Source organism: Bactrocera dorsalis, chromosome 2, assembly GCF_023373825.1.
Source record: "Bactrocera dorsalis isolate Fly_Bdor chromosome 2, ASM2337382v1, whole genome shotgun sequence".
Classification (NCBI taxonomy): Eukaryota; Metazoa; Arthropoda; class Insecta; order Diptera; family Tephritidae; genus Bactrocera; species Bactrocera dorsalis.
In genome coordinates, this window is record NC_064304.1 from 76919952 (window position 1) to 76932701 (window position 12750).

Genomic DNA, 12750 nt, shown 5'->3' on the forward strand with positions numbered 1-12750 from the left:
TTTGCATTAAACTTAGTATTTTATTAATTCATAAAAATAATTTTTTCTTGACGTTCGAGTTACATACATAGTAGAATAGCTTACTTTATAAATTCACTTTTCGAAGTTTCATGGTAGTGAAAATTTTTAAAACATCTTCAAAGTCGATTTTTTCTAATACATCATTTTCTATTGCCATGACAGCTAGACTATTTAAGCGATTCTGAGTCATTAATGAACGAAGACAGTTCTTAACTAATTTTAATTTTGAAAAGCTACGTTCACCCGTAGCATTTGTTATCATCAGACATATATATATTTTCAAGGCTGTCATGACATTAGGAAATGAAGATTGTGACATATTATCAACAATTATTTTTATAAGACTCCTGAGCCGACAAAAAGTTGTTAGATTCTAAATAGTTTAATGTCAGTATAAAATATTTAAAATGTATCATTTCTTCAGCGAAGTCACATTCAATGTCTTCGAAATAACACTTTCTAAACTTTTCACAATCATTCCTCAATTCTTCATCAGATTTTATTAAAAACGTTGTTAGGAATCCAAATAAGTTTTGTATTTCTGAGTATGCTTCAAGGCGTTTTTTCAACTCTGCACAAAGCCTATCAAATATTGGCAAATATGTTTCTATTTTAAATTTATCTTGTCCTCTAAACACAACATCTTCTGCATTTCCTTCATAGTATTTTTTTTTTCGTTTCCTATTACGTTGGTTTTCATCAGTCCATTCAGTATCAATAATCTCATTGGCTTTAGTAAGGTAGTAATCAAAATTTTCTCTTTCTGCGATCAAAAAGTCTAACAGCGATTTTAAAAGATTGACTGCAGAAATTTGTTTTGTAAAGATATACTAACAGCATTAGTCCGCGCTGGAATGACACTCAAAACTACAGACATTACAACGTTTTCTTTTTTATTTAAATCCTTTAATAGGCACTTAGCTTAGTGAATAACTTCTGGTTTCTGACTTACGTTGTTTATTAGGTCATGTAAAGCTTGCTGTATGCCCTCATATCCATTTGATAAAGCTTTAGTGGCATCAGCTCTAGCACACCACCTTGTGTCAGAAGGCTTTTTCAGAACAAATGATGAACCAGATTTAGTTTTAGCATCTTCTGATAGACATTTAAGCAAAGTCCCCCAACGATAAGTTGACCGCGAGAAGAAGTTGTAAAGTGTTTGCATGAATCCGAAAAATGAGATTGCTCCAACGCAGCTTTCTACAGCATATACTCCAACTAGGTTTAATGAGTGTGCGAACGGATTATTTTTTTTAATATGCGCTTGAAGCCCATTATAACAACCGGACATATTTGATGCATTGTCGTAAGATTGTCCCCTCAAATGTTGTTTGAATTATATTCAAACTGTTTGATTTGTAAGATCAAACGAAACTCAAATAAGAATCTTTAAATTCTTACCGCTGGTGGGGGAAAAATAAAGACCTTTAATCGAGCTGAGAATATTTCATTCTAGTTTTATTTATAAATTTGGAAACCTTATATACTATTTTAAAATTCTAACTTATCTAATTAAATATATATATATTTACAGCACACCACTTGGGGTTGTTTTTAACTATACAATACAATACATGTGTGTGTGTGTGTGCTGTCATAGAAGTATAATTTATATTGCTTGGTTTGGGTTGTTTTCAAGTGCACATGTGCATTTCTAATCAATTGCCCAAACCTAAGTAAATATGTATGTTTATTAGATATTTCTTGAGTGCATGCGTGTCACATATTAATGCATGCGTGCCTCATATATGTTTGTATGCTGCATATCAATGCATACATTTTTATGTGTTTATTTTATGTATATGTGTATGTATGTTCAATATATTTGAACATAGATATCTATTACTAGTGGACTGTATGATTATAATAGCTTATCTTATTTAACATTGAAATATATATAAAAGACTTAAATGTAATATTGTTGTCCGTGCTTTGGCAGCAACGAACATGTTCAATTTTGAACATTCTCCCGGGCGGCAAAAGTGACTGCTGGGAAAATGATTGCAGTTTGTAGTCGTCGTTTGGTTTTTAGCTTGTCCGTTTGTTTTAACGCAAGCTGCCATGGTATTAGTAACTCCCAAATGGTTGTTACTACATCCGCTTTTCCAACTGGATCTATTTCGGCTATTTCAATAGTTTCATTTACTTTTATGTCTCTTTTATTATAGTCCTTCTCCTTTTCTTTATCGCGTTGCTTATCCTTCTCCACTTCAGGTTTCTTTGATGCATCGTTCCTTGTATCAATAGTTTTAGGTTTGTCGTCTCTCGTCTTAGAAGTTGTGTCTCGTATCTTCTTGTCTTCATCTTTTTTTGTTTGATCGTCATCAAACTTGCTGCATTTACTGCTTCTGGATCCACCCTTGGATGTTCCTGTGTCATCCAAAGCTGCAACCGTTTTTGTACTCTTTTGCGCTGAATTCTTGCCGGTAGTATCACCTCCTACATCGGTGCATTTTTCCTTTTCATCAGGTACCTTATCATGCAAAAGTTTTTGTTCGTCTTCACCAATAGTTATATTTACCGATTCCTCATTCGATTCGCCTGCATTATCCTCTTCCCCCTCTGGACCATCTTCAACGACTTTAATTGTGTTGTCTTCATTTGGCTCTTCATCAGGCGGTTCCAGATCCATTCTTTCATCTGTAAAAAGATAACCAGCCTCTCTACTTCCTCCGAAGAGAGGACTCTCTCGGGGAATAAAATACCTGTTAACGTCCTCTCTTCTCGTGGTAGCTCTCCAAGATTCCTTTTGCTCTTTTGTTTTGTCATTGATTTTACTTTCGTTAATTGAGGAGGTGCTTGCTTTAACCCCCTCTTTAGTTTTCTTCGTTTCTGCCAGGATCCATGGTTTTTGATTAGTTGTCGACTTCTTGTTAGCTACCATTAAGTCGTGCTCTTCTGTTGTCTCATCAACTCCAACATCTCTTTCTGCAAGATATTTTATTTCATCTTTTGCATTCTCCTCAATTCCCACAGGAGACATTTTATTGTTCACATCGTTAAATATGCCTTGCTCCTCAAAAGTAATTTCATCTACGCGCAGCTTGTCTTCTTTAGATATATTATCTACGCGAAGTTTCTTGAAGGTTATATCTTCCACGCGCAGCTTGTCAAAGGTAATGTCTTCTACGCGCGGCTTGCGAATATCATCAACGCATTGCTTTTCGATATTGTCATTAAATTGTTTGCGTACGTTATCATATCTGTGTGCCAGTAATTCCCAAGCAGTGTTGTAATTTGCACCTGATCCCGTTATCAGGTGACTAACCATTAGTCTAGCATCTCCTTGAAGACAAGATTTTAAATAGCTCATCTTTTTGGAGTTACTAATGTCCTTATTATTATGGACATACTCCTCGAAGAGCTCTTTGAATGATTGCCATTCTCGGAATTCCCCTGAGAATTTTTGCGATTCTATATTTGGTAATTCCAATTTTTTCGTTTTTATTAAGTTGATTCCCTTTTGCTCCTCCAATACACGCAAATTATTGGTGACTTCAAAAAAAAGTTCTTCTAATCCTAAAACATTACGTGGCTTGTTGTACTTCATCGCCAATTTGGCGATATCCCCCTCCATGCAGCTCCAATAGTGCTTGAGACGGTGTTCGTAATATTCGAAGTCAATTCCGTCTCTTATTTTTAGCTTTGCCTCTGCAATTGTAGATCGAATTTTTTCCGATCTTCTTTCAATTGCCTGCTCTATAACGCCTATCATTGTATCTGCGTCTTCTACGCGTAGATCGCCTTTCCTTTTTATCATGTCCGCAGTGTTCGACATTTTTAATTAATATTTTTTACTAAACTGTTCTTATTCTTTAAAAAAATCGTTGGAGGAATTTGTTTTGGTCGCCTGGTTGACCTTGCTGTGCCTCGATTCACAGCCGCTGAATATATAATTTTTTTTTTAAATAAACAGTTTTACACAGCGTTTAGTTTCGTACTAAACGGCTTATGTGATCATATAAATATGCGGGAATATGAACCCGTCTTACAATTTCTGTATTAATTTGCCTGTGTAAATAACAGGGCTTTTATATTGCCTATATATACGTATATAATAGGACTTTTACACATGTTGCCTGTATTTTATCCATACAGGTCTTATAATTTTGGCTCGAGCTACTTGTCCGGCTCGAAGGACCAAATGTTTGAAATTATATATCAAACTGTTTGATTTGTAAGATCAAACGAAACTCAAATAAGAATCTTTAAATTCTTACCGCTGGTGGGGGAAAAATAAAGACCTTAGTCGAGCTGAGAATATTTCATTCTAGTTTTATTTATAAATTTGGAAACCTTATATACTATTTTAAAATTCTAACTTATGTAATTAAATATATATATATTTACAGCACACCACTTGGGGTTGTTTTTAACTATACAATACAATACATGTGTGTGTGTGTGTGCTGTCATAGAAGTATAATTTATATTGCTTGGTTTGGGTTGTTTTCAAGTGCACATGTGCATTTCTAATCAATTGCCCAAACCTAAGTAAATATGTATGTTTATTAGATATTTCTTGAGTGCATGCGTGTCACATATTAATGCATGCGTGCCTCATATATGTTTGTATGCTGCATATCAATGCATACATTTTTATGTGTTTATTTTATGTATATGTGTATGTATGTTCAATATATTTGAACATAGATATCTATTACTAGTGGACTGTATGATTATAATTGCTTATCTTATTTAACATTGAAATATATATAAAAGACTTAAATGTAATATTGTTGTCCGTGCTTTGGCAGCAACGAACATGTTCAATTTTGAACAAATGTTTTATGTCGATATTAATTTTTTTTTAATTTATTTAAAATTATGTTAGCCATGTCTTCCCCCGTGTGGCTTTCAATTGGAATGAATGTTAAAAAACGTTCCATTACTTCTCCGCTTAAATTCGAAACATACCTTAAAACTAAAGTCAACTGATCAGTATGTGTTATGTCTGGCGTTGAATCAACACTTAAGGAGAAATACTTGGCGTCAATAACATCCTTCACTATATCATTTACAACTCTGTCGCCCATTATTTCAATAATTTCTTCACAAATAGTTGCAGATAAATATGAACTTTTCCCCTTTCCTTGATTTCCATATTTAGATAAGTGTGAACTGAGGAAGGGATCATATTGCGCCAATAGTTCTAAAATACCCAAATAGTTACCATTATGTTGTGAACCAAGTATTTCATTCTGCCCACGAAATGCTAATCCACGAGATGAAATAAATTTTATGACTGACACAATCCGATGACATACATTTACCCAATATTCTCTTTCTTTGTTGAATTGAATCTCCAAAGAGGAATCAATCCGTCCAAGAGTACTGCGCCTGCGTATCAATGTCTGCACACATGTTCGATGTGCTTCACTTTTCTCGTGCATTTGAATTCGTTGCGCAGCATTCTTCCAATCAGAAAATCCATTTTAAAATTGTGATTGTTTTTGAGAAACACCAAAGAGAACACATGCTAAACAGTAAACATTCCCATTAGATGGAGAATACCTTAGCCACTCTCTTTTAATTTTGCACCCACTTATATGGTTAAGAAAAAAAAATAGAACTGGTAAGATTTCGATTTTCACCGTTGCCATAATGTCGTAATGAAGCAGAAAAGCTACTTTCAAAATGTTGACATTCTTTTGAATCCCTAGTACACCAAAATTCTTGTACTTCGTTTGTGATATTTTTCCATAAATTTTTGTGCTCCATTTTTGTGCTCCACTTTCATGTTTTTTGTCAGACATATTATTTGCCTTAAATAAAAAAAAAATAAATAATGAATAAAAATAATAATTTGAATAGGTACATACCTTTTTATTACGCAAAACAATATATTGAGAGAATTCCGGTTATGAATGAATTCTTTATATTACTAATATTATTAATTATTTAAAGCACTTCACAGCTTAAGAGCATTTGCACAAGTGAATTTAAATTTTAAATAGAAAAAATGCTTCTCAAATGCTTCTCGAAAGAATTTAACAGTTTCTTGTTTGCACAAATGTTCATTATTGATCGTAACATAATTGTTATTGTTAATCAGAGGCACGCAAACGCTACTGAGGGCTTTCTAGCATGTATGCGTTTTTGCTGCTTTTGTGCTGGTATTTGTGTTCATGTTTGTAGTACATTGTTTGCAGTACTAGCAATAGCCGAACACACATCATCGTGCGTTGCGCGAAGTAGTTTATGGAACATGTGTGTCAGCAGAGCGTCGACTGCTGCAAGCCCATGGGCTTGGAAATGAAATTTTGCCGACCACTGTTGTAAATTGTCTTCAGCAGAAGCAAATATTCTAATATTTTTTGTCTGATCGTATAAAATTTTGTCTGAATGACATAACGGTTAATCTGTGGCGCCGACATGATGTGCTTCTGCTGAAGCCTACCCTTGAAAAATATTTTAATTGCTGAAAAAAAAAATTTTGCTTTGACGCCGGTTGCTTTTCTGAGAAATTGTTGTTGTTTAAGCGTGCTTTTCAAGTGGCTCGCATAAGCAAATAAATAATTTTGAGTAATTTTTTTTGTTCTTTTTATTTACGCTGCGTCGCGATCATACATATAATTTTTTTTTGCATTGTCTTTCAACAAGTACAAATTTGTTGTTCTAATTTTTTTAGTGGGCCCCTAAGTACCGATGGGCCCATAGGCACTTGCCTTATTTGCCTCGAGACTAAGACGGCACTGGATGCAGGTTGGGGTCGGTCTCGAGTAATTCCCTGGTCCTTGATACAGGTCACCAGGTCGGCTATGGCAAGTTTAAGGCCTTTGCCATGCTGGTGAGCAGAGAATTTTCGAATTTGTCGCCCCTGTGTGCTGCCTGGGCAGGCTGGTGATGTGTAGCCATAATGGAATGGCCAGCCTGGTTTTCCATTAGCTCGTCTGCAACTTCAGCAAGCTCATCTGCAGGGGTATCTCTGAGTAGTTTGAGACACCGGCTGGTTGATGGTGCTAACAATGCCTACCATTTTATACGCAGTAAGTCCTCTGAGGCCCTGTCGCCCACGAGAATTCTGAGCTGGCGCAGGAGCTGGCTAGGTTTTTTATCATCGAGTTGAACCTCCGTAAGCGCTCGGTGAAGCTGGCGGTCGCTGGATTCTGAAAACCGCTTCAATATCTCGTCCTTCAGCTTCGCGTACTTGTCGATCTCTGGTGGATTCTGCAGGAAGTCCGCTAGCTGTAACATTGAATCAGTGTCCAAAGCACTAACGATTTGATTGTAACGTGATGCGTCATTTGTGATACGGGCCATCTGTAACGCCACTTCAACCTGAACAAACCACAAACGAGGCTGGAAGGACCAGAACTGCGGGAGTTTGCAACTGGACATAGCTACAATTGATGCAGTGTTCTGGGCTTCATCGACGGCGACACCGATGGTCAGAGTTGGGTCGTTTGTGGTCATCTGCGAGGAGATGGGTGTCAAGACGTTTGGATTACTAGTGGACGTGTTTGGCGAGTTAAAATTCACTGACTTGTTTGGCGTATGCTCTAATGGCATGTCAATGAATCGATTGAGAGCACGTGGTCACTGGTTTGCACAAATTTTTAGACACTGATGAATGAGAAATTACAACGAGCGTGAATTTGCAATTAATATTAACGTTTGCACTCATTTGTACTTTAACGCGTGGAGAGACAAAGTTTAATCCAATTTAATCACGTCGGGGTCACCAATTATGTGGAGATATTAAGACACCACATTTAATATTAAACGATTATTTATTCGTATTGGAGAGATCTTAAAACACTTGTATCCCTGTTGGCGTCTGTACAAAAAGTGACGCTCCTTAAAACTGTAAACTAAGAATTAGGAATTCAGTTGAAACTGTAAATTTCCAAGAATATACAGAGAATGAAATAATAGAATAACTGACAAACAGTGCTCCCAGATGTGATACATCTTGTCTGTGTGCCCACATATGTAAATACATATCTACGCTAAAAACTACATTCGTATGTGCTGACGACAATGCACATAAATATTTGTAATGTGAAATCTGTTTCTGTACAGATTTACAAAAATATCTTATTCATCTTATTCACAATTTTAGCCGTTATGAACTGTTCAGAAATCTGAACAATTGTGCTCTGTCCAATCCACGAAAAGGGAGACTCCGCAATCTGCGTCTACTATTGTGGGATAAGTCTCCTCAACATCGAATATAAGGTTCTATCGAGCGTACTGTGTGAAAGATTAAAGTCCACTGTCCACAATTTTACAGCAGCAATATTTTTGTTTGTAGATAGATTATCTTTGATGTAGATTACCTAATATTGTTAACTTTGGCTTTAAAATTTGAGTCTTGTAAAATATTTCTGGAATTTTTTGCCCGTGACACGTTGTTGCGGTCCATATTAATATGATTATCGAAGTCTTTTGGTATTTTGTCAAAAGATGTTGTTGCAGTCGTATATCTTTAGCGTTAATGCCTTATTACTCCAATGGAATCAAATGACTCTTATATGAAATACAATAACAACTCGCATCTTTATCTTTTAAAATACGTACATAAGCGTGTGTTAGCGTCAGAAGTTGCTAGAATAATAATTGTTCAGTGGTATAAAAATCGTAACTGCAATTCAGCTCAACGCCTGTAATTGTGCCTTGGTGGAATTTGTTGCAGGCGGAGTAGGATACGAGGGAAACGAAACAGTCTTATCTCACCTGATAGGCTAGTTAGTGAAAAACGCTTCCTTCCTTCCTTCCTTTTCCTTCCTTATCGGCAAAATGAGTGCACAGTGGAGAACGTGTCAAGAACGTAGAAATCAGCTGTTCTCTTTTGTTTACATTTCATTTGTTTGACATTTCATACAATTCAACAAAGTTGTGTAAGCAGCAACATGGAAGTGGAGAATAGTGATCAAATGCTTTTAGAATTGTACGAATTGTACTCTTTATATAATTTATATAAACAGTATGTAATGATTTGTGGACCACCCTTTACGCACTCACCGTGTATTTCTTTCCAAAGTATAAAGACACAGATATATTTTAGACCTAACCCAAGAGGCTCGCCACTTCTTTATGTATAATAAATGCACTTTAATTTTTTTTCTCAACGATTTGCTCACAATGATTGGTGGAAAAAAGTAAAATCTTTAATTAGCAAATGCACTTTAATTTTTTAACGATTTGCTCACAATGATTTGGAAAAAAGTATAATCTTTAATTAACAAAAGGTATATAATATTATGTATCAAATTAACGATAATGTTCGGGAAAAAATGGTGGATGTTCGCCAAAAGGAAAAAAACGTCTTGATCGGACCGAAGTCGTAGCGCCAGAATGAAGATGTTAAACAAGGTGTCCGTCCTTTTTGTACATGTCTTCGGCGAAAGTAGATGTTGGTGTGTGATGTCCTTGTGTGTGTGTTAGAACGTGGTGGATGATGTGAAGAAAGTGATGATGAGTGTGGGGAATGTGGCGAATCAGTGTTGCATATGTACGTAGATGTGTGGGATGATGTTGACGGGCAGAAGTGGGAAGGCTGATACCCATTTAGCCACAGTATAAAAACAAAAAACGAAAGAGAAGGTACAAAATTAGCCCAATCAATCAAAACTGGGGTGTTTGCGGTTACCAGATAAAAACTTTTTTGTTAATGAAAAACAGGGAACCAGAACAACTTTTTTTGCATACAAGGATGCCGCCGGACGTTTATAATTTGCTTCTGAATTTGATATCGAAATCCTTGAAGAAGCCAAGGCAGCGGATTGGACCCGAGAAAAGGCTCTCGTTGGTATTACTGTAAGTTGGTTTGTTGTGTTTTGCGAATTAATACACGTATGCATGTATATACATATGTATGTACTTCTCTTACAATTGTTAGCTATTTGTCACAAGGCGTGTCGGTGCAGAGCATTGCATGGAGCTATAAGTTAGGAAAGTCAACAGTACGCGAAATCATATTAGAGACGTGTGAAATAATCTGGCAGCTACTTTCCCCAATTTATGTAAGCGAGCCAACAGAGTCTCAATACAAGGACATTGCAAAAGATTTTTATAATATGTGGAACATTCCGAATTGTGTCGGTGCAATTGATGGTAAGCACGTTGCTATTAAGTGCCCGGCCAATTCCAATTCGATGTTTAACAATTATAAAAAATTCTTTAGCATTGTTTTGATGGCTGTATGTGATGCGAAATATACGTTCACAGCAGTTAGTATTGGCAGCTATGGAAGTCAAAGTGACGGAGGTAGTGTATATTAAATTGATTAACATTATAGTATAATGCATTTCTGTTATTATTTATGCAGGAATCTTTCGACTTACTCCATTTGGCCATGCATTAATACAAAACACTCTGCCTTTGCCACCACCTGTGCCACTGTCTGACGTGTCACCGGAACCTTTTCCTTACTTTTTTGTTGGAGATGCCGTATTCCCATTACGAAATAATTTAATGCGCCCATTTCCTGGAGCTAATCTAACACATACGAAACGTATTTTCAATTATCGATTGTCACGCGCTCGTAGAGTCATAGAAAATTCCTTTGGTATATTGACTGCTCGGTGGAGAATTTTGAAAACAACGATTGAATGTAATCCAGAAAATTGTGAAAAAATTGTGTTGGCTTGCATAGCCTTACACAATTTTATAATGTTGAATGATCACAATCGCTGGTATTGTCCGGAGAACTATGTAGATCGAGTTGAAGGACATAACGTTGTCCATGCCGGTGAGTGGCGCCGCGAAAATGAAAACAATTCTTTACGACCAATGCGAACTTCAGTGCGTAGAGGTCCTTCAAGTGCGTTTAATTTACGCGAAAGACTTGCTAACTATTTTATAAATGAAGGATCTGTACCATTCCAGAACAATATAGACTCTATCACAGGAGGACCATATGCTCCTGGAGAACCTTATTAAAAATAATCACCTTTTTTTAAATTTATCACATCATTTATTTTATTTCATTCATTTTGTTAAATTAATAACAATGTTTATACTTATTTACTAAACAAATAACGAAAATAAACATATAATTATTAAAATTTATGAGATTATTTATTTCATTTCATTCATTTTTTTAATTAATAACATTGTTTAAACTTATTTACTAAAGGACTAATGGATAACGAAAATAAACACATAAATAAATACAAAATTATAATTTAAAAATAAATATATCTTTCAATGTTGTTATGAAATATCTTCATGTTTACTCATTCTGCACATCAAACACAGCCTGTAATGCCTTTTCCATAGCTCTCGTTTGCTTTGCCTCGTCCATTTTGTTTAAAATAGAAGCCATTAATGAGGTGAATGATTTTACAGCTGGATTTGTACTTTGTTGTTGTTGAGTCTGCTGGGTAGGTTGTATAGATTCGATTTTATGTTTGAAAACCTCGATGGCTTCAATCATCTTCTGGTCAACCTCGCTAGAAGTTGGCCCAGATGACCCTCGCTTTCTACCCCTGTTGTTTGCAACTTGCGTATAGCAGGATGGTGAGGGAACCGAGGTTGATGCCGAAGGACTCGGGGATGGTATACTTTGCGCCACGGGGAAAGGAGGCGATGGCGATGGCGGTGATATTCCTATTGGCGACAAGGGCCATAATGGTGGTGATTCCTCCTGCGCATCTCCTTGTACCAATGTTTCGTCTGTTGATTGACCCGTAGCAGTAGTAATATCGTTTACACAAATATTGTGTGAAAATCTAATCCTGTAAATTTAAGATTTTGTTTCAAATACAAGTATGTATATTCATTTAATAAACTAAAACTTACGGTCTCGGCAAAATATGTGGCTTGAGGAATTTCATTGAATCTAATAGATGCCACTGTCTTTGAAATTCAGTCCCGCTCCTATAAAAATATAATTATTTATTATTAACAACATAAACAATAACATAACAAAGCAACTTACCACTTGCGTTCAATTCCCTCCCAATTTCGTTCCACAAGGCATACTTTCTTGATTGCAGCTTGTAAAATGGACTGCTCTTATTGTAGGTAGGTAGGTAGGAGTGCAGCCCTATCGGGCTCAATTAGCACTGATGTGCCATTTTGATACACTGCTCGTGGAACCTCCTGTATCTGCTGTTACGTTCCACCTTCTCTCTCAAACCATTTTGAGGTTTCGATGAAACTACTTATGTCCGATATGCTTTTGGTGGAAATCCATTCAAGGTTTGGTGCTTGGTGGATTCCGAGTGTTTTATGTCGGATCTGTGCCAGAGCTGGGCATTCGCAGAGAAAGTGGAAGATTGTTTCCTTGTTCCATGCTACTCCGCAGCCACGGCAGATGTCGTTGTAGGGCATACCCATTTTGGACGCATGTTCCCCAAATGGCCAGTGCCCTGTTGTGGTAGCTGTTATTCTGTATATACTTTTCCTCGACCTATTTAATAGGTCGTTGGTTCTTTTCCTGTCGTATGTTGGCCATAATTGCTTAGCTATGACGCATTTTGTAGTGTTTTTCCACCTGTTGTTAGCAATTTGTTGAAATTGTCTATTGATCTCTCCTTTGATCGATCCTAGCGGGCTCGGTATGAGCTCCGCCTCGGATTCATTGAGGAAAGCTCCTGCCTTTGCCAACTCATCTGCTTTTTCGTTACCGAAAATGTTCCTGTGGCCGGGAACCCAGATCAAGTTTAGCTGGAGCTTGTCTTTTATTGAGCTTAGCGCTCTCTTGCAGTTGTGAACTATACTTGAATTTGTCATGGGTGAAGACAATGCCAGGAGGGCCGCCTGGCTATCCGTAAATAT

The 12750-nt window shown here is 36.5% G+C and overlaps 2 protein-coding genes across 4 annotated transcripts in view; both read left to right on the forward strand.

Annotated features, from left to right (window-relative positions):
- Positions 1 to 12750, forward strand: part of LOC105231136 (ubiquitin-conjugating enzyme E2 G1) — a 539049-nt gene that overhangs the window by 446216 nt on the left and 80083 nt on the right. The window lies entirely within an intron of this gene.
- On the forward strand, positions 10004 to 10971 carry LOC125776701 (putative nuclease HARBI1). The gene is made up of 2 exons (XM_049450240.1): positions 10004 to 10233; positions 10295 to 10971. Exons 1-2 carry the CDS (start codon positions 10044 to 10046, stop codon positions 10906 to 10908), a joined length of 804 nt encoding a protein of 267 aa, XP_049306197.1. The 5' UTR covers positions 10004 to 10043; the 3' UTR covers positions 10909 to 10971.

Excerpts from the sequence above, each read along its gene's own strand:
- LOC125776701 (XM_049450240.1), top strand. The coding sequence starts at position 10,044 with ATGTGGAACATTCCGAATTGTGTCGGTGCAATTGATGGTAAGCACGTT. Across the intron at positions 10,234-10,294 it reads TGGAAGTCAAAGTGACGGAG|GAATCTTTCGACTTACTCCA; the intron begins GTAGTGTATATT and ends TTATTTATGCAG.